Source organism: Nothobranchius furzeri, chromosome 10 (assembly GCF_043380555.1).
Source record: "Nothobranchius furzeri strain GRZ-AD chromosome 10, NfurGRZ-RIMD1, whole genome shotgun sequence".
Taxonomy (NCBI): Eukaryota; Metazoa; Chordata; class Actinopteri; order Cyprinodontiformes; family Nothobranchiidae; genus Nothobranchius; species Nothobranchius furzeri.
Window position 1 is genome coordinate 45,866,981 of NC_091750.1, and position 25,275 is coordinate 45,892,255.

Sequence of the window (25,275 nt, forward strand, 5' to 3'; positions counted from 1 at the left end):
TCTCAGAGGTTTGAAGGTGGGAGGGGAGAGGGTCTCCTGTCTGCTCCTTTGTCATGGGAAGACTTTCCTCTGCTGTTTCAGACAGACGGAGGAGTTCAGCTCCAACTCCAACTCGCGCTCATCAGAGAATCTTTAGACATGTAACTGAGGTCAGTCTCTCTTCTTTTATCTACAAGTTGTTTACTCAGGAGCATATTTGATGCAGGCTTGCAGAATTACATAATCAGCATGAGATGACACAAACACATCTGCACTAAGCTGGAAAAGTTTTCTGTTCAACTTTAATCGATGACATCTGAACTCAGATTTAAAACAATTCAAATGTTTCTTTAATGCACCAAAACTTTACAACGTTAAGAAAACCAGCTCATTCATGTAACATATGAAATACAGATGTTAGTGCTCAAAAACAAACAAATCATGAATGATTTTTGTAATCTGATTACATCCTGTGTTTGTTCAGGCTTTGCTCTGTTTAGATGTCAAAATGTTTTCCTAAAAACATGAAATAATAAAATGTCTGTTGGGTTGACTGTCAGACTGTTTTCCTGCACCAGTTTTTGTGGTTTGACTTTTGTACGTTCAGATTTTTAAATAATTGCTTTTTCATGCTCGTAAAGTTTTCCACAAGTTGTCCTTTTCTTTCCACGGAAAATTAACTAACGCTTGTCTGAACGAGCGAAGCAAGCGAGGCCGTTAGGGTTGGGGCTTTCTTACACAATCTGGGAATACTTTTCCTCAGATGAAAGATGTCTTATCAGCCATCATTCCACAAACTGTTTACATCTCCTAGTGTGTTTCTGATGAGCCTGCAGAGCTGCAGCGTAGCTGATGCAGCAACACCTCCAGCCTTTTACTTGATGCTCGGGGGTGGGGGTGGGGTGGGGGGGTGGGGTGGGGGGGGGGTCCTTCTCCTCTCTCCCCTCCTTCTTTCTTGGAGGTCTGGAGAATGAACTCATGCTGACTGGATGCATGAGTGTGTAAGTGGATACCCTGCTTCCTGTTGGCTCTCTCTCTCTCTCTCTCTCTCTCTCTCTCTCTCTCTCTCTCTCTCTCTCTCTCTCTCTCTCTCTCTCTCTCTCTCTCTCTCTCTCTCTCTCTCTCTCTCTCTCTCTCTCTCTCTCTCTCTCTCTCTCTCTCCAGACAGCAGGACCAGAGCCTCTCAGATCAGCCTTTCTCTGGGGATTCAGAAAAAAGTTATGTCTGACTTTCAACACCATCCTGAACTAGACCAGGGATTTGTGGGTTGATTTATTCATTTTTGGTCCAAGAACCACACAGTTCTTCACTTAGAGCAAGGGTGTCAAATATGCGGCCCGCGGGCCGGATCCGGCCCACAAGCGGGTTAAATCCGGCCCGCGGGATGGTTGTGTAAACTTTATTTTCATACTTTACAATGTAGAGTGAAAATAAACTTATCGTTGTGAGCAAGTTTTCTCTGTAATGAGTATAAATAAAACAAAGCTGCGCTCAAGGCTCACACAAGAACTTGAATCACATCCTGAAGTTGGCTGTCACTCAGAATGTGACTCCTGATATTGATGTGCTGGTGAAAGCTAAACAATGTAAAGTAAAATGAGTCAAATATACTTTAAGTGCTGCATGAAACTGATCTTGCCATGTGATCTGTAAGCTCTTTGAATCACTAAGGAATGTTTTTTTAATTTTTTTTTTTTTTTTTCAAATTTTCAAGTACACTTCAGGTGTTGTACTTGTACTATTTTGGATACACTGTCCTCAGGCTCCAGCCTTGTTTTATATTGATTGTATTAAAACAAAGAAAACTATCTGAAGTTTTTTTTAATTTACCGGTCCGGCCCACTTGGGACTAGATTTCCCTCAATGTGGCCCCTGAGCTAAAATGAGTTTGACACCCTTGCCTTAGAGCCTTTGGCTGTGTAGAGTTAAAACATCATTAATGTGCAACGTGCTGCCTTTCAGACTTCACTGGGAACTGTAGCCAGACCCTAAAGCTCAGGATCTGTTTAAACACTTTGTCTCTGGGAATGGGAACATCTGGAATATCCACTGGGACTTCCTGACTGAGAAATAAACATTTGACTTTTATTAATGGAGCTATACAATATTTGTTCTTCACCTTTTATATCTGCTATGGTGCTTATATCTATGCAGAGAAACGATTAAGCATAGACTTCCACAACAAAGCAGACCCCCTAGTGCTTGGTGTTGTGTGTGACTGAGACCACATCGGTAAATATCTGTAAAAACAAACAATTATATCCATTTGAATGTTTTCTATTAGCCTTGACCACCATCTTGAATGGGGTGGGCTTTAGGTTATATTGCAGTCATCCATGTGTTTTGGGTCTTTGTCAGCGTTTGCTCCTATTTGCGAGACCAACGTTTATCTTTTTACCAGGTTAGCCTGAAGAAGGAACTGCCAGAGAGAGCTGGTGGGCCCCCTTGTGTTGGGCGAATGTCCGCCGGGCTTGTTTCCTGTTCGTTTGATCGTTTCTGATGCGATGCCTCAGTCCATGATGTAATCGTGTACTTTGTAGTTTTGTGATTTGACTTACTTGAGACTTCCCTGTTTAGTTTTCTGAAGCAGCAACACTTTAGGGGTGGGCGAGGCTGTAGACAGCATGATGAAGGAGCTTTTAAATGTTTTAATTTTTAATCAGTTAGCTCTGATGTAGCAACAGCTGTTGGTTAGAGTGACACTTTTTATTCAACTTTGATCTGAGCTCACCAGGAAATGCCCGCTCTCCCTATCGGAGCTCAAACACAGATACAACATGAATCTATGTCAGTGTGTCGCTGGTCGGCAGGCTGAGCGTTTCTTATTGATCTTGTCTCCTTTGTCAGGCAGGAATCCTCCACCCTTCGCTCTGCTCCCCTGAAGAAGAGGAGGTCACTAATGAACAGCATGCTTCCTCAGAGGAGCTCTGTCTCCGCTCTGGGCTTCGGCTCGGGTAAGACTCACGAGTTATATTTGGACATTAAGGGATATGTGTAATTACATGTGTTATAAATCTGGGGTCTTGCCACACTCGTTTTGACACTTTCACCACTCAGCTAGTTAATCAGTCATCCTCAGGATTTTTCTGTCAGCTGAGACGATGGTGTATTCTGCCTTGTCTTGGTTCACCAGCATTCTTCCATTTTTAGAAGAGACTTAACCGATGACTGAGCCTCTGTTTGTGTTGGCCTCAGACTTGTGTGAGCGTACATTCCCCACTGGTTTTCCCCTCTTACTCAGCGTAAAAGTGGTTGCATATCATTTAGGCCGGTTTCCCTTTATGTGGGTTAGAGGCCTTTGATTAAGTCAAAAGAGGAACAGAACTTCATGCTCTGTCAACTTTCTGTTTTCTGCAGACTGTGTGAAGATTGAGCACAGCAGCGGTAGGTCAGTGGGGGGGACACTGCTGAGGGGCTCTCGCTCTAAAGCGGAACTTCAAGAGCTGATGGAGACGCTGCAGCGCAGGAAGAGTGCACTGGAAGCCAGCCTGAGGGCAGCGGAGTGCAGCCGCAAGTACCTGGGCCAGTCCACCAGGCCGCTGTCGGTCCTCAGCAGCACAGAGAAGCCTCCGTCTGTCTCCAGAAACTTTTCTTACATCAGCAGCAGTAGTGTGCCTCCATCACCGCGTCAGGGAGAACGCCAGATTGGCTCTAATGGTTTGCTTCGTCACTCCTATTCTCGCCACCAGTCACAGGACAGTTTGCTGCTCTCTAATGCAGCAGATGGGAGCTCCCTGCTCTCCTCCTACGGAGAAACAGGGCCTCGTTCTCCAAGGGTCAAGAGCGGAGCAGCAAGTATGCCATCCAGCCCTCGAATGGGCCGTAGGCTCTACTCTCAGGGCAGAGCTGGAGGAGACTCCAGACAGAGGAAATATTCCACCGGCTCCCTCAACAATCTGGGGATGCACAGCCGCTCTTTGCCTCGACTTCACAACGCAGCAGAGCCCCCGGCTCTCTCGCTGCCATCCCGTCACTCAGTGGGTTCTCACAGAGGAGCGGTGTCGGTGGGTCAGAGACGCAGTCTTTCCTCCCTGGAGCAGCCTCCAGATGTCACAGTACCAGCCAGTATGCCCAGCACATCAAGGAGGTCCAGTTTAGCTTCTCTGAGCTCTCTGGGTGTGGAGATAGATGGGACGGGCCTAGACCTGGGCTTAGGGGAGAGAAGAATGTCCTTTGGGAAGGGTGGATTGAGTCCAGGACAGAGAGTGGGTAGCATCAGTTCTCTGAATGGCAAAGAGGAGCTGAGAGACTACCACCAGCATCAAAGAGATGAGAGACTCAGGGAGCAGAAAGTTCAGCGACTGGTGAGCAGCTCTCTGTTCATTCTCATATGGTTTCATAATTTTATAAAAAACATGGTGAATCTCCTTTGTGCAGGAATGCCAGCGTCTAGAGTCCATCCTGAACCTGTGCACTGAGTTTGGACAGGTGGTGAGAGAGCCAGCGGGCTCAGCTGTTACTGATCTGCAGAAGATCAATAAGGAGCTGGAAAAGCTGCAGGTGTCGGACGATGAATCTGTGTTCTCCGACTCCCCCAGCAGCACCGCTCCAGACTGCAGTTTTGTGGCCAAAGTCAGAGATTTACAGTTTTCTGAGGAGCAGCAGATCACCCAACATCAGCAGAGCAGCTACAGGCAGGCCAGGTCCCTCTCACCAGCTATCAGCCTGAACAGCAGCGCCCCCTCCCCCTCCACACACCACAGAGCCAAGGTATGCTTCTTCTGACCATAACCCATCCATCCATCCATCCATCCATCCATCCATCCATTCATTCACCCATTCATCCATCCATCCATCCATGCATTCATTCATCCATCCATTCATCCATCCATCCATCCATCCATCCATCCATCCATCCATCCATCCATCCATCCATCCATCCATCCATTCACCCATTCATCCATCCATCATCCATCCATCCATGCATTCATTCATCCATCCATTCATCCATCCATCCATGCATTCATTCATTCATTCATCCATCCATCCACCCATGCATTCATTCATCCATTCATCCATCCATCCATCCATCCACCCATGCTTTCATCCATTCATCCATCCATCCATCCATCCATCCGCCCATGCTTTCATCTATTCATCCATCCATCCACCCATGCATTCATCCATCCATCCGCTCATCCATCCATCCATGCATTCAACCATTCATCCATCCATCCATCCACCCATGTTTTCATCCATTCATCCATCCATCCATCCGCCCATGCTTTCATCTATTCATCCATCCATCCACCCATGCATTCATCCATCCATCCGCTCATCCATCCATCCATGCATTCAACCATTCATCCATCCACCCATCCATCCATTCACCCATTCATCCATCCATCCATCCATCCATCCATCCATCTTTCATTCATCCATCCATTCATCCATCCATCCATCCATGCATTCATTCATTCATCCATTCATCCATCCATCCACCCATGCATTCATTCATCCATTCATCCATTCATCCATCCATCCATCCACCCATGCTTTCATCCATTCATCCATCCATCCATCCGCCCATGCTTTCATCTATTCATCCATCCATCCATCCATCCATCCATTCACCCATTCATCCATCCATCCATCCATCCATGCATTCATTCATCCATCCATTCATCCATCCATCCATCCATCCATCCATCCATCCATCCATCCATGCATTCATTCATTCATCCATTCATCCATCCATCCACCCATTCATCCATTCATCCATTCATCCATCCATCCACCCATGCTTTCATCCATTCATCCATCCATCCATCCGCCCATGCTTTCATCTATTCATCCATCCATCCACCCATGCATTCATCCATCCATCCGCTCATCCATCCATCCATGCATTCAACCATTCATCCATCCACCCATCCATCCATCAACCCATGTATTCATCCATCCACCCATGTATTCATCAATTCATCCATCCATCCATCTGTAACGATTAAATTTACATATTATTTAATGAACCATAAAATATGAGATTCCATAATAAGAAATATGAAATCAATCTTATGGATCTTTGGATAATTTAAACCAGAAAATTGGAACTTTTTATTGCAGGGATTATGTAACCACTTTGTATTAACTCAGAGACAAAAGAAAGAGAGTCAAGTTTTAAAAGTTTAAAGATTTATTACTAAACAAACTAGACTAACTTTAAACACTAAACACTCTGTGTGATGAATGGATCTAGGGGTGAATGAGGCAAGATGGACGGTGTAGTGTGGAATGTTGTTCAGAACCAGCAAATCCGGAGAAACGATTAGTTCTGATGGGACTGAAGAGGATGTTTCGCGCCAAGCTTTGGTTTGGAGATTTATAACACACATTGAGATGCCATTCTGCCGGCCTACGTACCCTTAGTGGAAGTCCCCGTTAGATCAGGAATGTCGAGGTCCAGCTTGACCTTCTCTGGAACCAAAGCCGGTAGGAAATGCAGCGGTTGTCGGCCAGACCAGTCTTGAGATACTTCCAGGTCACAACAGGTTTATTGGCATCTAGCGAGACCCAAAAAGGGGGTCGTGATGGTTCAGCTTTTATTCTGAAAGGAACCGTTGCAGCAGGGGGAACATGCAACAGATTTATTCCAGCTTGTCGTTAGGTTCTTTCGGCTGAAGAGGAAAGTTATGGATTGGCCACTCCGACAACTTCTCTAGAATGCTTGAACTGAAGTTAAGATGATGTGGGCATAGTTTTATAATTTGGAGGTTTTGATTTACAGTCGAATCAAAAAAGGACAGATTTACAAAGCACCAATAAAACCACGCCATGCATCAGATCTGGAAGGCTCTGATTGGATCAGAAAAAGGAAATGTGTCACGTGATCTTAGCACTACATGTGATCAGTCTCTAGTGGAAATATTTAAAGTTATATTACTTATTATAACTACTGATCATAAACATTGTCACTTCACAGATTGGTTCACATTTTATTTTTGGACTAACACTTTGTTTGATTAGCTTATTAAAAATAGAGAAAGAGTTCTGATTTATTAAAAAGGAAGTGTTCGTCTTCTTCTCTTGAGCTGGAAAATAAGAAACAGCTTAGAAGCAGAGCATGAGACCTTGAGAAATATCTCATGCAGATTAGGTTTGTGTCAAAAACTTGTAGTTTTGCTTTGAGCAGAGCAAAACAGAGCAGGGCCTTTTAGGTCACAAATGGACAATTAATCACACTACACATCCATCCATCCATCCATCCATCCATCCATCAATCCATCCATCCATTTATAAAATGTCGTACCTTCTATTTACTGCAATGTACACACTTGTTACCGGAAGAGTCGTCTCTATCAGAAATGGTTTCATTATTCAAATGTAAACACTCTGACTCTGATACATTAAACGTTTCAACACCACGGCTACATGTTCTACAGCGGTAAGTAAGAGACGGAGATATGCACTAGCTAATCGTGATGATGGTACTTCAGACACTTCGGACATCATAAGTGAAGGTTTTGCCCACAGTGAGGTAACCAAGACTTTTCTCTGCACTTTGTCATTTCCTGTTACAGAATGCTAGTTTAGTTCAGAAAAGCGAAGGTCAAGGTCACGTTTATTTCTAAAGCACACTTATTATTGCTTTTGCAACCCAAAGTGCTGTACAACACACAAGATAATATAGCAAGAAAGGAAACTAAAAACCAAAAAATCATTCAAATTAGCAAGTTAGGATAAAAACAACATTACATCACACAATTATAAAATCAATAAAAATGAGAAAGAATGACAAGGACAAAAATTAAATCATCCTACATAAAAGCCAGGTTGAAGAAATGAGTTTTAAGCAAGGACTTAAATACATCCAGATTTTGAGAGGTCCTGATCTGCAGAAGAAGGCTGTTCCAGAGTGTAGGGCCGGCCACAGAAATTGCCCTATCTTGTCACACCCTGTCCTGTCTCCCCATTGTGTTCAGTCCTGTGTCCATGGTAATTGGTCCCACCTGCCTCTCGTCTCCCAATCACCCAAGGTCCCAGCTCCTCCTGTATTTAAACCCTGTTAGTCCATTTTGTCTGGTTGGCTCATTGTTTCATTGTCCTGCGTGTCCTCCATTAAATCAGTGTTTTAAATGTTTCTGTCTGCCTCCCGGCCTGTTTCTTCCCCTGCACTTGGATCCTCACCACCGTCTCACTCACCGGCACACTGTGACATATCTCCTCTCGCGTTTAGGCGAGTCTTTGGAACTGACAATAAAAACTGTGAGCCCGACCGCTAATTCCTGGCAGAAGTGTAGGTTGACAATAAATCATCTATATAAGGAGGGGCCAGACCATTAAGTGATTTATGAACAAAAAGCAACAATTTAAACTGAATCCTGTAATGCACTGGGAGCCAGTGAAGGGAAGCAAGCACTGGAGAGATATGGTCATGCTTCCTTGTACCTGTTAAAAGGCGGGCTGCCGCATTTTGAACCAGTTGCAAGCGGTTTAAGGAGGAATGCCCTAATCCATAATACAGGGAATTGCAGTAATCTAGTCGACAGGAGACAAATGGGCCATTCCCATCTGTACAGGGTCGGCCTGGGCCGGGTAGCCCCAGTCGGCCCCAGCCTGGCCCGGTTGATTCCACACATCCTGTCTTAAGCCCATGTGGGCTGATTCTACCCACCAATCAGAGGCTTGCTCTAATGGAAGGTGTGAATTTGCTGTCAGCAGTAGGTGTGTTGGCCCTGGTCGGCCTGAAGCAGACCCCCTCGAGAAGAGGGCTGGGAATGAGCCTTGGTTGGCCCGGAAAAATACCAGGCCACCCAGATATGTAAACAACCTACGCTACCCGGCCCGGGCCGACCCGGTACAGATGAGAATGGCCCAAAAGAGATGAATAACATGTTCAAAGACAGTGACCGGCAAATAGCACTTAACCTTTGCAAGCTGCCTCAAGTGATAAAAACCGGACTGGACCACTGCACTTATCTGTCTGTCCAATTTAAACGAACCATCCATAAAAAACCCAGGTTTTTCACATAAAGCTTTACAAAATCCAAAAGGGAACCAAGTGGGCTCACCGCACCCTTTAACAAGTCCAACTCACAGGAGGACCACTGGGATGACCTCCTTTTGTGGAATGCAGTTTAGTCGTGTTTGTTTACCTCCTATAATAGCAGTCATTTCTCCCCATTCCAAGGTAAACTATGTTTCCGATTCCCATTTTCAGAGACAGAAAACATTGAAGCCAAAACTCTGTTTACTTGAATAAAACGCAGAGTCGGATATAACAGCGTTTAATGTGTTGGTGTTGTCTGTAAAACTGTTTTAATGTAAGCCTTTTTGAGACCTTTTCAGTGTTTCCTAGGAAACAGCTTTGCTGATTCTATTATTTGACCTCATTTTAATTTCAACACCTTTTTTGGATTTATTACACTGGCAAGCCTCACCGCTCACGTTGGAAAAATAAATGAACCAGCTTAAATACCCCTTTTGCTCCCAGAGAGGCATCATTTTCCACTCCAGCTCTTCGTTTCCCCCCTGAATAAGCAACAAACTGATGTGTCTGGTTCTAATGAAGAGTTTTGTTTCAGAGCTGAGCCATTCATACTCCTGAAGGAGGAGGGGGACAGGAAATGGCTTTATCCCACTGTGAATTAGTGTGCATGCATGTGTGTGCATGTGAGTGCACAGCCGGAGGAACGCAAGTGTATATGCATTACAAAGACATTCGCTTTTCCAGATGGTTTGAACTTTGTGCTGATGTGAAAAGGATGGAAACGTACAAAACAGAATACAGCTAGAGCAGGGAACCACTTTATATTTAAAACAATCAGCTTTTATTCACTTTCAGTTTAAAGTAATTGAAAATGAACTTGAATAACTCCAAATAATCCCACATCTCCTCAAATGACTGTGTGAAGGACGAAAAGGTTTTAACATCTGAGAAATCCTGCAGACTCCAACCAGAACAATCCTCTTGGAGCTTTGGGTAAACATGAGTTTAGAAGTGGTGTCATCCACAGATGAGGGAGAAGGGATGTGCATGAGATGTTGCCAGATGGTGCGATCTGTGGGAGTGTTTTGGCGTGACTGGCATTACAGAGCATTGATAGATTTCCATTACATGAAGGGGAAAAGAATCCCATACTTGTTGACGGCGATCCAGAGTTAAAACTGCAGCTGCTGTTGTCTAACTTAATAAAAATGGATATTATTGACGAGGAACTGATTCGCACTAAAACACCAAGAAAACGCTTTTTGTCTTGTCTAAACTTTTTTATTGTAATAAATATTTTTGAGTGTCGACCTGCACAGCCTCCAGATCCAGACCTTTTATTTGCATTTCGGGTGTCATTTCAGGCCCTGGAGAGCGTGCAGCTGAAGCAAGAAGTGACTCACATTGAGGAAGAAAGAATTCAGGTTCTGAACAACATCGAGGAGCTGGAGCAAAAGATCAAAGACCTGGACAACCAGATGGAGGAGTCTCTTCGTGAGGTGGGCATCACGGTGCAGAACGTAGACACAGCTGATGTCTGCAGACACTTTGACCCTGTGGATGTCTCTTCTGCCTGTGTGTGTGCTGTTGCCACGCATTCTTATGGTTAGCTCTTCCTTTAACGAGCCACAAAGCCCCCTTTAAAACGAACGAGAAGAGTCAGATGGCACCAGTAAATAAAGAATCCTCACATTTGAAATTCCAGTTTGAGGTCACAACACAACAACTGTGGTTTACTGTTGCAGAGCCTCGGCCAAAGTCCAGAATCCAACAGGACAGAACGCCTTTGGAAGGAAATAAGACAGAAAACAACGTTTACAGCAGTTTCAATTAAATTTCACGGTGTAAAATGTCCCGAACTCATGTGATCTGACTTAGCTGTTACCTTCATTTAAACAACACATATGTGGATCCAAATGCAGGGTTTCAGTGTTGTGCTGCTGCTTCCTGCAGATGGAGGTGGAGTGTGCCCTGCTGGACGGAGAACAGGAGTCTGAGGTGACCCAGCTGCAGAAGGAAAACGAGTTACTGGAGGAACTCAAGGGGAAAATGCACAATGTTGAGAAAACAAGTCATCCAGAGTCTCAGGTAAATCTGTGGAACATGTGATCAAGCTTGAATCAATCTTTTTACCAACAAAAGGACATTTTAACCCTCTGCAATCCTTTTGTTTACATCCTGATGCGCTAACAGCTGGTCCGAGCACAGGATGTGCCACAATGTGCTGCTGTCATCTGCAAACGTTCACAGTGATTCATACAAATGTTTTATACATCTTTACGCTTCGCCGCTTGGCTGTTGGAGACAAACTACAAAAGGAATTCTTAAAGTAATCCCCAAACCGTATTCAAATGTTCCCTGGAACATATTTTAATTTTCACGCAACGGCTTTCTCCTAAAAATCATGCCAGAGATACAAGAGGAGTCTGGAACCTTCTCATATTCTAGATTTGATTTATGAGTGAGGAATGGCAAGAAACGAGAAACAACTTTGGAAGTCTGTTTTTATGTATATTTAGTTACCTGACGCCTATAGAAGCCCACCACCTCTTGTAAAGGTGGACGTACCAATTCAGTGTGATTTCTGTTTAAAATGGTTTTTTTGCGATTTTGTGCCTCCTGCTGCTTGGCCCAGTAATTTGGGGGACATGAAAATCAAAACAGCTTCATAAACCCACTAAAATATCCCACGGACTGTCCAAACGCCAACAAAACAAACACATAAATCCCTCCTAATAAATGAACAAAAAGACTTTGCAGATAAAACAAACTCCAGTGGGCATTAGGCAGCCTTGTTTCTTACAAACCAGAACTTGGAAAACTTTTCACATTTATTGTCTCTTCTTCTATTTGTTCCCATGGTGTTTATTTTAGTGCTTTTCTTGCTCTAATTCTGGACCTCCTGGTTTATATTTAACTCCATCTCAGAGCTTCTGCTGCACTAAATCTGCCATTCTCCTGAAGAACATTAAACAAAACTCTCAGTTAATTCTGCAAAGTAAAATTTAGATCAACTAAATGTAAGCGTTTCATTTAACATGAAACTGTTTGTGTGTGTGTGTGTGTGTGTGTGTGTGTGTGTGTGTGTGTGTGTGTGTGTGTGTGTGTGTGTGTGTGTGTGTGTGTGTGTGTGTGTGTGTGTGTGTGTGCATGTGCGTGTGCATGCATGTGTATACACGTGCTGGTGCATATGTGCGTGCGTGTGTGTGTACACATGCTATTGCACATGTGTGTGTGTACGTGCATGTGTGCACATGCTTTTGCATGTGTTTGTGTGTGTGTGTGCATGCCTGTGCGTGTGCATGCGTGTGTATAAACGTGCTTGTGCGTGTGTGTGTGCACATGCTATTGCATATGTGCGTGTGTGTGTGTGCATGCATGTGCGTGTGCATGTGTGTTTACACATGCTTGTGCATGTGTGCGTGTGTGTGTGTACACATGCTATTGCATATGTGTGTGTATGTGCATGTGCGTGTGCATGCGTGTGTCTACACGTGCTTGTGCATATCTGCGTGTGTGTGTGTGTGCATGTGTGTGTCTACACGTGCTTGTGCATGTGTGCGTGTGTGTGCACATGCTATTGCATATGTGTATGTGTGTGTGCGTGTGTGTGTGTATGTGTGTGTGTCAGGAAACGGAGGAACAGTCAAAAAGTTCTGAAGATCTGGAGTTTCAGAAGCTGGAAAGAGAAATCAAGCAACAGGAGGAAACAGAAAGTCAGAGCCAAGAGCTGCTGAGAGAAATCTCAGAGTGTCAGCGTCTCATCATCACAAGGAAGGTACAGCCAAGGGGGGGTGGTAGTTTGCATACAGACAGAGACAAAGGTTGAATATGGAACAATTTAATTAAAAGCTATATTAATTTAAAATATTACGTTTAGAGGTGTGCAGGATGAAGGTACAGTATTTGCTTTAAAAGCTGCATTTTAATTAAAAAATAATCAAATAATTTTTTTGAGGGGCACGACACTGGGCTTAGAGGGCACCAGCGCGGGTTGCAAACAGTCTGCTCGGCACAGTGGAACTGTGGAAAATGGCTGACTAAACTCATGCATCTGTGGCAAGCCGAATGAGCATTTATTCTGATATCCGGATGTCAGGCAGAGTTGTCATGAACATGTAAGCCATTTCTGTCCACTAGTTAACTAGTGAGGCATGTTTGTGTCAACTAGTTAACTAGTGAGGCATGTTTGTGTCAACTAGTTAACTAGTGAGGGTCAAAATGTGCACACTAGTTAACTAGTGACAGCAGAAATGCGCACTAGTTAACTAGTGAACCCATTTAGGCTTCACTTGTCAAGTAGTTGACACAAAAACGTCTTACTAGTTAACTAGTAAAGGCCAAAATGCATACCACTCAGTTAGCTGAAGGTATTTGTGTCTAACTAGTTAACTAGTGAGGGTCAAAATGTGCATACTAGTTAACTAGTGGGAGACAGGAGTGTGCACTAGTTAACACATTTTGGCTTCACTAGTTAACTAGTGAGCCATGTTTGTGTCAACTAGTTAACTAGTGAGGGTCAAAATGTGCACACTAGTTAACTAGTGACAGCAGAAATGTGCACTAGTTAACTAGTGAACACATTTAGGCTTCAATAGTCAAGTAGTTGACACAAAAACGTCTTACTAGTTAACTAGAAAAGGCCAAAATGCATACCACTCAGCTAGCTGAAGGTATTTGTGTCTAACTAGTTAACTAGTGAGGGTCAAAATGTGCACACTAGTTAACTAGTGGGAGACAGGAATGTGCACTAGTTAACTAGTGAACACATTTTGGCTTCACTAGTTAGCTAGTTGACTCAAAATGGCTCACTAGTTAACTAGTAAAGGCCAAAATGCATACCAGTCAGCTAGCTGGAGGTAATTGTTTCTCACTAGTTTACTAGTGAGGGTCAAAATGTGCACACTAGTTAACTAGTGGGAGACAGAAATGTGCACTAGTTAACTAGTGAACATATTTTGGCTTCACTAGTTAACTAGATGACACGAAAATGGCTTACTAGTAAACTAAAAAAAGGCCAAAATGCATACCAGTCAGCTAGTTGAAGGTTTTTGTGTCTCACTAGTTAACTAGTGACAGCCAAAAGTGTCCACACGTTCAGAAGTGAAGGCATAACTCCTAACTAAATAACTAGTTGGAGTAGGTCAATGCCACTAGTTAACTAGCGAACCCTAAATGGTTCACTATCTAGCTAGTTGATGGCAGCAGGGTCACTAGTTACCTAGTTGATGCATCCTTTGTCCAAACTAGTTAACTAGTGAGGACATATATGTATACTAGTAAACTAGTTCAAGCCTACATTCATACTAGCTAGCTAGTTGCACAGAATTCTAATTAGGAGGCATAGAATTTCTAAAATTGAGGCTTTCTATTGGCTCCCTATGTCCAAATAAAATATGACAACCAATCACAGCCAGAATTTCACAAAATCCCACCCCAAACTAGAGCCCTGCACAGGCCTAAAATTTGAGCCCGTGTCCGCCCGGCCCGAGGAGGTGGAGCCCCAGCCCGACCCAGTCCGAAAAGGTTATCAGGATTCTCTGGCCCGACCCGAGCTCGACTTTTTTTTAACCAACTAAATGAAAACAAATTGCGTCAATCTTGACGCATTTCTGCTGTCACTAGTTAACTAGTGTGCACATTTTGGCCATCACTAACTAGTAAGAGAAAAACCTTCAACTAGCTGACTGGTATGCATTTTGGACTTTACTAGTTAACTAGTGAGCCATTTTGTGTCATCTAGTTAACTAGTGAGGCCAAAATGTGTTAATTAGTTAACTAGTGAGCATTTCTGTCTCCCACTAGTTAACTAGTGTGCACATTGACTGTCACTAGTTAACTAATGAGACACAAATACCTTCAACTAGCCAACTGGTATGCATTTTGGCCTTTACTAGTAAACTAGTGAGCCATTTTGTGTCAACTAGTTAACTAGTGAGGCTCATAATGTGTTTACTAGTTAACTAGTGGGTATTTTTTCTGTCAATAGTTAACTAGTGTGCACATTTTGACCCTCACTAGTTAACTACTTGACCTGCTAACAAGATATCAGAATGAATGCTCAAGTGGCTGGCCAAATTGGGCAAAGTTAACAAGTGGGATTTTGACATTCAGTAGTCAGCTAGTACCAATTTTTGTACCTTAGTCGTTGACTAGTAAAACATAAACGTGTTTTAACTAGCGGACATTGAATTGTCCACTAGTTAACTAGTGAACATGCTGAGCAATACTAGTTAACTAGTATGACATGAAACAGTTAAACAAGTTAACTAGAGAGAATTTGGGCCTTACTAGTTAACTAGTTGACATTTAGGCTGTCACTAGTTAACATACAGTTTTAATTAAGTAAGAAATAAAAAAAACAATTTTTAGTCAATTTTCAGTTTAATCCACTAGTTTTATTTTAATAACAATAAATAGCAACATATTATAAAATCAAAGTTGTCTTATTAGCAAATGAAAGCACAAAAACACTGTAGGCCCCGAAAAAGCAGATTTATCATTATATTCTTGTGTTTTCTAACTACCACATTGTTTTTGTTCTCATTAATCTTACTGCAGGATTTGCATGAAAAAAGCAGCAAAATATTGAACTCAATGCTGTACAAAGCATGCCATGAACTAACCGCCAGTGGTAAGCATGCAACACTGGAGCCTAACCAGTTAACCGCCTTTTGCTCCTCCTCCCTGCTAACTTCACAGCATTGTTTTTGTCCTGCTGTTAAGTCCTGATGTTGTGTTGGTTGTTCCTCAAAGGAAAGAATCATGACTCTGAAGAAACAGTCCTCCCAGATCACTCTGCAGGCTCAGCAAGAAAGAGAGAACTTCCAGAGAGAGAAGAACACGTTGCTCATCATGCTACAGAAGGTGTGATGGCCATGTGCATGATCCTATCTGAAATATTCTGGTTTCATCAACTTAAAGAGAGTTTGATGTCTGAAGGAAAAGGAGAAGCTGATGTCTCTGGAAGGAAAGTATGCTGAGTTGTCTGAGGGGCAGAAATTCACCAACAACCCCATCACCATTAAAGCGGTAGAAACATCCGTTTTATTCAGCTTTCGAATGGAGTGTGTTGGCTTATTCTCATATTTGTTCTGATTATGGCAGCACTTGAACTTGCTGAAGGAACGGAGAAGAAGCAGCAAAGAAAACTCTTTCTACCCACATGAAAACTCGCCTCAGAAGAAGAGCCAGCAGCTCCTCGGCTCCTACGACAGATCTTTGGGACGCACATTTCCTCCAAAGGTCTGGTGATGTTTTTTACCTCTGAGCAATAAAAGTCCTGCTCAGGGGGGTTGAACTCAGATCATCGTTAAAGATCTACATTTTTAATTTTGTTATTACTGCTCAATTTTTTAAATGTCCTCAATATGAACTGAAGCAGTTACACACGGCCAGATTCAGTGTGACACCGGTTCTGGTTCTGGCCTGCGGAGGCGGGGATTTTATCGCTCAGAAAATTCCTCTCCCTCGAGAACGATCCACCCAAACCCAAAACCTCTCTACTGCAACACCCACTGAGCTCATAAAAATAGTTGAACAAGTGAGAGTCTCTGCGTTTGAGTTCATAAAGTCTGGTTCTGAATCCAGTTTGTTTTATTGTCTTCTTATTTTAAGGCTCACCTGCCTCTGTCCCAAAGCTCCAGCTGTGGCAGTATCATCCCCCAGGGATTCAGCTTCTCTCAGAAAGTCACTCGCCGGCTGCCCAAGAGTGAGTCAGAACACCGAACCTTCTTCCAGTTTGAGTAGTCGGTGCTTTATTTGTTCATGTAGCTCTGAAACTTGAGTTGTGTGATCCAAATCCGGTACCAGGAACATAGATGTGGTTAAAGACCTGCAGGAGGATTGTACACAGTGATGTTGTCTCCTGTTTGCAGGTAATAGCCAGGCCCACATGAGCGAAGACAGACAGAGTGACTACTGCAGCAGGATGGTTTCTGAACCCAACGTGTTTCTGGACTCGTTCTCTTTCCCTGACCACAGCCAGGCCTCGGACACAGTGAGCGTGGACAGTTCTGACAGCCTGGAGACCAGCTTCTCTGCCTGCTCCCCAGACAACATATCTAGGTGAGACGGAAAGGTCTAAAACAAAGTTTAAAAATACCTATTTGGAGCTCATCTTGCTAACCCTAACCTTAACTCTGAACTGTAGTTGTTGTGAACATTTTTACACATGAGCACCAGAAAATGTCTGCAGAATTTAAATGAGACCTAGAATCTAAACCAGCATTTTCCTTGTTGTTGAATAAAGACAGATTGGGTGGTCAAAAGTAGCATGCCAAACAGTCAAAGCCGTGTGTGACCGAACTTTACATTAATTAGAAAGTTGAAAAAGTTGAGAGAAAAACTCCTTTTCTGAGCAAGCTTTCCTACTCACGCCACATGGTACCCACTCCTTCTACATCTACACGTTCCATCCCACTTCAGCGGCAGCATTATTTAAATGCTGGTCGCAGCAACGCTAGCACAGAGCCACAGTATGCTAGCCTGGCCTGCCATTTCCTCCTCTGTTTAATTCTGCACAGAGAAAGGGTCTGGGAACTGTCCTATTCAAATAACTCCACCCCCTGAGAATTCTAACCGAGCCAATCAGCGCGGAGTAGCGTGCGTCCCACACCATAACGCCGAGTTTGTCGAACATGGCGACTGAAGTGGAGTTCGCTGTGGCTCTTTCCTCTGTTCTAAATGACTTGGGCACATCTTTAAAACAACAAGTAGAAGTGCTAAAAGCCTTTCTTCAAAAGAAAGAAGTTTGCGCTGTCGCCAGACGCCATTTTTGACTACAGCTAAAAAACTACAGTGTTGCGGGCATCACACACAGTGACGCTCAGTTTCTCATAATTAATTAAGACAGTGGCGGAGTTCGCTGCAGCTCTTTCCCCTGTTCTAAATGACTTGAATGTCTTTAAAACCACAACAAGTAGAAGCACTAAAAGCATTTCTTCTGAAAAAATAAATTATGTTTGCGCCGTTGTCAGACGCCATTTTTTACTACAGCTAAAAAACTACAGCGTTGCGCGGTACAGTCACCATTTCCGTCTTTTTTCTGATTGGTTATTTTTGAGCTGCCTAGCCCCACCCCTCAAGTGCCTCTCTGCCTGTGAGTTACCAGACTCTTTCTCTGTGCAGAATTAAACAAGAGGATGAGTCTGGCAGGCCAGGCTAACAGTACGCCGGGCCTCTGTTAGCACCATCTAGCTGTTAGCTTCAGCTAGCAACAGTCTTGTTGAGAGAGTGAAAAAAAACTAGCACGATCACCACTCAGGTTCCAGGAAATACTGGTAATCCAGACTATAAGTGAATGTTAGGTAGATCCACAGCTTCTCCTGTACTTTTCTTCATTGTTTGTCTACAACCCTTCTGCAAGCAGCCTGTCTTTGTCACACACTTATTCTTGACTCACCACTTCAGAAGGGACACTTTGTTTTTCTTTTTAGAACTTTATTGAACAAATGAACAGTATACAAAACCACAAAATGTATGGGGAGCCTATGTCACGCCCATCTACTTCTGGACCATGGGTCCCCATAAGAACGAAAAAATTAATACAAGTCAATGGGAATGTGAATTTTAAAGAAGCATTTTGATACCAAGAACGCACTTATTTTCGAATGGGAGCAAACATTATTTTAGATTTTGTGTGAAAATAAGTCCAGGACTAACAAATGCGCATCACCAAAGTGATGTCATCTAACCAGACACAAAGAAACACTGAAGGAAAATGGCTTTAAGTTAAACGAACTTCAAATCTTTCCTTCAGGAGGAAAGAACCAACATAACTCTGGCCAGTTGGTAAGTAGACTTGAATCTGCACCAAAGGGCCTTGAATGTCTGTTAGTGCCTGTTTTTGTCTTCTTAAACTTTTGCTTTGCACTATCTTCCATTGGGAAAGAGAAGGAAACTCATCTGTGAGTAATCCCTTTGTGCCAAGTGAAAACACTAAGTGCAATCAGGGGCTGTGAACGAGCTGTTTCTCCCCTCCCTGAATACACTCATCATGTGATCTAGGTCTCAATCATTGCAATCAGCTGGTTGCATGAACACCTGTTTCCAACTAGTAGCACAGCATACGTTTGGTGGCATAACTGAAGCGTCAGCGGAAGCGTCAGCCCTTGTGTCTAAGCCCCTCTGGGGTAAAGACATACGTGTCTACCTGCGCGTGTCCACAGAGCAGGTACACAGAGCAAACAAACTTGACCCAGACGCTGCTTCATCGACACCTTGCAAAATGTGCCATTATCCTATACCTGTGATCACTGGCTTCAGAGGAAGGTCACACACAGCAAACCGCTTTCGCAACCTTCAAAACCTCCGCTCGCTAAAACCAACTCCCCCCGAAGACATCCACCACTCTATGGGACTGTGGAACTGCCAATCAGCTGTAAACAAAGCAGACTTCATTACCGCATATGCAAACCACCTGTCACTTGATGCACTGGCTCTCACTGAGACCTGGATCAATCCATGTGACAATGCTACCCCATCTGCTCTCTCAATTAACCAGACGTTCTGCCACACTTCTCGAGCATCTGGGCAAGGTGGTGGAACGGGCATGTTAATGTCCAACAAATGGATATACAGTCAGTTGCTACCCATCACTAAATACAACTCCCTTGAATACCATGCCATCCAGGTAACTGTACTGAAAAAATTCTTTTTGGTTGCCATATATCACCAACCAGGTCAATTGGGCGACTTTCTTGATGAACTCGACACCCTGCTCTCCTCCATTCCTGAGCACGACTGTCCCACAATGGTCCTTGGAGACATGAATATTCACCTGGACAATCCCAGCTCATCAGGCTTCCTGTCACTAATGTCATCATTTGATCGAAAAATAGTACAAAGTCCTCCCAACTCACAAAGCTGGAAAAGCACTTGACCTCATTTTCACCAGATACTGTGTCATAGACAAAATCTCTGTCACACCGCTGCATCTTTTGGATCATTACTTCATCCATTTCAGCTCGACTCTACAAGGGAGGTCCACTGCTTTCTCCCCAATGGTCTCATTCCGCCGCAACCTCCGCAATCTGGCACCCAACCACTTCTCCTCTCTTGTTGCCTCCACTCTTCCATCTCCCAGCACATTCGCTGCTTATGAAGAGAATGATGCCACCGAGTCACTCTGCTCCACACTCTGCTCTTGTCTTAACAACTTGTGCCCTTTAGCCACTAGACCTACTAGATCCTCTCAGTCGCACCCTTGGCTAAATGATACCCTCCGGTCTCTACGCACCAATCTTAGAGCTGCGGAACGGAAATGGCGCAAAACAAAAGATCCCTGTGATCAATTGAAATTTCATGAATTACTGTCCTCATTCTCTGCCAGCATCACTGATGCAAAGAAAGCTTTCTACACTGACAAAATTCTCAGCTCTACTGACTCTCAGAAACTATTTTCAAAATTCAAAACTCTGCTCAACCCTCCTTCTCCACCTCCAACCAACAATCTATCAGCTGACACCTTTGCCTCATTCTTCACTGACAAAGTGGCAGCTATAAGCAAACAGTTTACTCAACTGGCCACTCCTGAACATTCGCTACCACCAACCCCTTCTAGCCCAACCATCTCAAGCCCTACTGCTTCATTTTCCTCTTTTTCCCCTGTCATTGAGAACTGTGTGTCCAAGCTTCTCACGTGCAGCCGCCCTACTACATGCCCACTGGACCCCATTCCGACTAAGCTGCTCCAAGCTATTGCTCCTACAGTAGCCACAGCAGTCACACATGTGATCAACGCTCTCTCAAGCATGCTCAGGTTAAACCGCTGCTAAAAAAAACCCCCATCTCTTCCTCCAAATCATGTGGAGAACTACAGACCTATCTCTCTCCTCCCTTTTCTGTCCAAAATCATTGAAAGGGTGGCTTTCAAGCAGATCACAGAATACCCCTCTCAAAACTGTCTGCTTGACCCTTACCAATCTGGGTTCAAAAAGGGCCACTCCACTGAAACTGCTCTGTTAGCAGTGACGGAATCCTTAAAAGAAGCTAGAGCGACTGCCAAATCCTCATTGCTTATCCTGCTTGACTTATCGGCTGCATTTGACACTGTCAACCATGGCTTCCTTTTGTCCACACTCCCTAGCATGGGCATCACAGAGAAAGCACATGCCTGGTTTGAATCATACCTCACAGGACGATCATACAGTGTATCTTGGCTTGGACAATCCTCTACTGTGCACCATCTTGCCACAGGAGTCCCCCAGGGCCCAGTACTAGGACCTCTTCTCTTTGCCATATACTCCACCTCACTGGGTGAAATCATTAGATCACATAGCTTCTCCTACCACTGCTATGCAGATGACACCCAGCTCTATCTGTCATTTCCACCGGACGACCACACTGTGTCTGCACGAATATCAAACTGTCTCTCTGACATATCAAAATGGATGAAATCCCATCATCTCCAACTCAACCTCTTTAAAACTGAACTACTTGTCATCCCAGCAAAACCATCCATACAGCACAATATCTCAATTCAAAATGACTTCCTATCTCTGGCTCCTTCAAAGGCAGTTCGAAATCTGGGTGTTGTGATTGATGAACACCTGACCTTTAAAGATCATGTTGCCTCTGTTGCTCGTTTATGCTGCTTTGCGCTGTATAACATACAAAAGATCAGACCATACCTAACACAACATGCCACCCAGCTCCTGGTGCAATCTACTGTCATCTCCCGCCTCGATTACTGCAATGCCCTTCTAACTGGTCTTCCAGCCTGTACTGTGAGACCTCTCCAAATGGTCCAGAATGCAGCTGTGCATCTGGTCTTCAATCAGCCAAAAAGAGCACACGTCACCCCTCTGTTCATTGAACTCCACTGGCTATCGCTAGCAGCACGCAACAAATTCAAATTGCTAACACTAGCATACAAAGTCCGAGACGGTACGGCTCCCATCTACCGGAATCCTCTTGCAAAGGCTTACGTCTCGGCCCGGCCGCTCCGGTCATCACAGGATCGTCAGCTAGCAGTGCCTACACCACGCTCAGGACAATCCAGACTCTTCTCATGCATCGTTCCACAAATGTGGAATGACCTTCCAAGCACTACCAGAACTGCAGCTTCCTTTTTAATTTTCAAGAAACTCCTGAAGACCCTGCTCTGTGTGTATTTTTTGTCATCAGTGCCAGCACTTCCAACATGGCCAAGATTGAGGAGATGGAGCGTTTACTTCGAGAGGCCCAGGCAGAGAAGCAGAGACTCCTCGAACATCGGGTAAACAAAAGTGCATTTTGTCTGTCACAGTGGATGTTAGTGTTTAACATATATGGCATGTTCAGGAGCGGGAAATGGAGATGCGCCGGCAGGCTCTGGAGGAGGAGCGAAGAAGGCGAGAGGAGTTAGAGAAACGACTTCAGGAGGAGACAAACCGGAGGCAGAAACTTGTGGAAAGAGAAGTGAAGCTCAGAGAGAAGCAGAGAACACAGGTACTGAGATAATCAGTCAGGAAGAATGTGGAGTTTCTCATAAATCAGAGTAAAACTTTGATCCCTTTCCTTTGATTCTTCCACAGTCCCGTCTGTTGAGCCGCTACCTCCCTGTTAGAAAAGACGACTTTGATCTTCACGGCCACATCGAGGCAGCTGGACATAACCCAGATGCCTGCTTCCATCTGGCCATCACCGACAAAACCTGTCGAGGATTCCTGGTCAAAATGGGAGGGAAGATCAAGACGTGGAAGAAACGCTGGTTTGTGTTTGACCATAATCGCAGGACGCTGACATACTACGCAGGTCTGTACCTTCCTTCGTCGGGTCTCTGTTGATGCAGCAGCGCTGACACTTTGAAGCTGGCTCAGAAAATGCGGGACACGGAGAAGCAGCTTTGATCACAGTTCTGTTTATATTCTGTGCTGCAGACAAACACGAGACCAAGATGAAAGGCGTCATTTATTTCCAAGCCATAGAGGAAGTGTACTACGACCACTTAAAGAATGCACACAAAGTAAGTTGTTTGTTTGTGTGTGTTTCATTCACAGTCACATGTGGCGATGTCCACCCAGGCTTTCATTCACATCTGTTTGTCCTCTTCTTTTTTTCCTCCTACACTTTCTTCTCCCCCCTCGACATTACTCTGACTCTGTTTTTTCACGTTTCCAAAATGACTTCACCTCCCACACAGAGCCCCAACCCATCTCTGACCTTCAGTGTGAAGACTCACGATCGGGTGTACTACATGGTGGCGCCCTCTCCTGAGGCCATGCGTATCTGGATGGATGTTGTTGTAACAGGCGCTGAAGGACACATGCACTTCATGGTGTAACAGATCGGGTTTGATGTTTATTTGGTTAACATTGAGTAGAACCTCCACTCGTGTGCAGTAATAGCAAACACATGCAGTGCTGAGACGGATAAATACCAAGTGAAGGACATTTTACACTTTGATCCAACTTGTGCAAACTTTATAGTTGTACAAAAACACAAAATGTACTTTAAAAAGTACGTTTTTTAGTGGAAGTTCAGAACGAAGTTCTACATCCCTCCCAATTTTCTCAACCTTTTTTTTCATGTTTCTATATTAAAACCATGTATCTCCTTTGAATGTCAGGCTGCATCAGTACTGTCTGTATTTGTAGTGAAATAATGCACTTTTGTGAATTCATTGTGTTCATTTGACTCATCTAAATTGCTGCTTTCAGATCACCATCATAAGCTGATCTTTTCTTGAAGTTCCACAAATATCCATTCAAAAGATTATCAACAAGAATAAAAAGGAAGAAATTGTGTGTTAGATTTTTGATCACATTTATTGTAAATGTTGGCAAATGTTTAGTTCAAACGTAAAGGAAACGAGCAGGATCCCAGAGGATGTGTGTCATATGCAGTGGAAGCTGCAGGCCTGACGTTTGGAGGCCATGTTGTGCAGCAGTGATGCTGCATGGTCTGCGTCCACTAAACCATTTCACTTTTTCACCAGCAGAGGGCCTCCGTGCAGAATGGTTGCACTACAATGATGTAATGCTCTAACTGCACATACTCATTTATAGACATAATACTTATTTTTTTTATTTCAAATATGTGCAGTTTAAAGCACATCTGTGTTCAAGCTCAGATTTCCTACTTTTTTCAATTGTCTTTTGAATGTATTTGACATTTAATGTGTTTTTTGAGTATATTAATAGACTTTTTACAGCACGTTTGGCAGTGAAACATGACTTTAACAGCCAGTGAGGAGGTGTTGCCTGGTTAACCCCTGCAGAGTACAGATCTCGCTGCTGAGCCGACGGTGTTACAGATGATTCACGGCGCGTTTCTCATCTTCATGCTGTTAAACAGACTTTAGGAAAAAATAATTAAACCAAAGTGAATGACTGCTTTCATATATATATTTTTAATACATGCCATGTTTTCTGTATGTTGTGATTTTTAGTTGACGTTACAATTTAGTTTTTTATACTAAACTTGAATAAATAATTCAGATTTCACATTTTTAGAAATTCTTTGGGTTTTTTTTTTTAAATAATTTCAAACATACGGATTTTCTTGTATTTTAAATAAATGGTTATCACTGGGGTTCGGCTGTGTTACAGACAGATTTTTAAGGTTTTTCTTTTACCCTATATCTGAAACGCCAACCACAACGTGAAAATAGTCTCCGACACCTATCTCCTGCATTAGCCTCCGATAGAAACCTGACTGGGAAACTCTGGGATTAGAAAAGCCTGACAGATCTACGTCACACTGTCACTTAACATTCATGGACTCACCCATCTTGACTCACAATGAGGAAGGCTGTTGATGGTTTAGCGTCCAGGAAACAGCAGAGAATGTCTCGGCTAGTAGAAGCTAACCATTAGCCTTAGCAGTCTCACCACATGGCAGAACTCCTCCAGGCTTGTGTTATTTGTGAGAAAAAGCATTAATGTTGCAGCGCAAACAGAGTGAGTGATAGAGTTGTGTTGCTGTTAGCCAATCAGAGGGGAGATGTCCAAATATCAGGAAATAAGACTCCAAATCCTGTCATCTGAAGCTCAACTCTGATCTGGCTCACTTCTACATCCTGCACCGGAGCTTTTGTTCCCCAGAGTCTGACTTACAAGGCATTCATTCCTACTAGAGACTACTGCAAATGCATCAGAAATATGGGTGAAGATGACCTTTAAAACCTTTACTGGACCTGATTGGAAGAAAAATAGAAAAAAATATGAAGGTGTTAAAATAAAAAGTGAATGTGTGTGAAATTATATTCTTATAACTTAAATATTAATATTTTATCTCATGTCGTAATCTATAAATGCAAAGTTAAAGTGTTAAAGAGGCTCAAATTAATTTTATTTAAAGTTAATTTCCAGTTTAGAGTATTTTTGATATTTAGAATAAAAAACTGACTTGACCATCTGGTTAAAAGGCCCTGAAACATTATT

General features: G+C 43.5%; 1 protein-coding gene across 2 annotated transcripts; it reads left to right on the forward strand.

Annotated features, from left to right (window-relative positions):
- phldb2a (pleckstrin homology-like domain, family B, member 2a) lies at nt 1–24,336 on the forward strand. 2 transcript variants are annotated; one of them, XM_054730530.2, is made up of 17 exons: nt 1–149; nt 2,827–2,933; nt 3,337–4,283; nt 4,357–4,689; nt 10,273–10,407; nt 10,862–10,996; nt 12,540–12,686; nt 15,665–15,775; nt 15,851–15,940; nt 16,016–16,153; nt 16,526–16,619; nt 16,786–16,975; nt 22,037–22,127; nt 22,193–22,339; nt 22,426–22,645; nt 22,771–22,856; nt 23,034–24,336. In XM_054730530.2, exons 2-17 carry the CDS (start codon nt 2,879–2,881, stop codon nt 23,172–23,174), a joined length of 3,060 nt encoding a protein of 1,019 aa, XP_054586505.1. In that variant the 5' UTR covers nt 1–149; nt 2,827–2,878; the 3' UTR covers nt 23,175–24,336. The 2 variants fall into 2 exon arrangements, with proteins under 2 accessions (XP_054586505.1, XP_054586504.1); XM_054730529.2 differs by having other exon boundaries at nt 9–149; nt 2,831–2,933.
- The last annotated feature ends 939 nt before the right edge of the window (nt 24,337–25,275 follow it).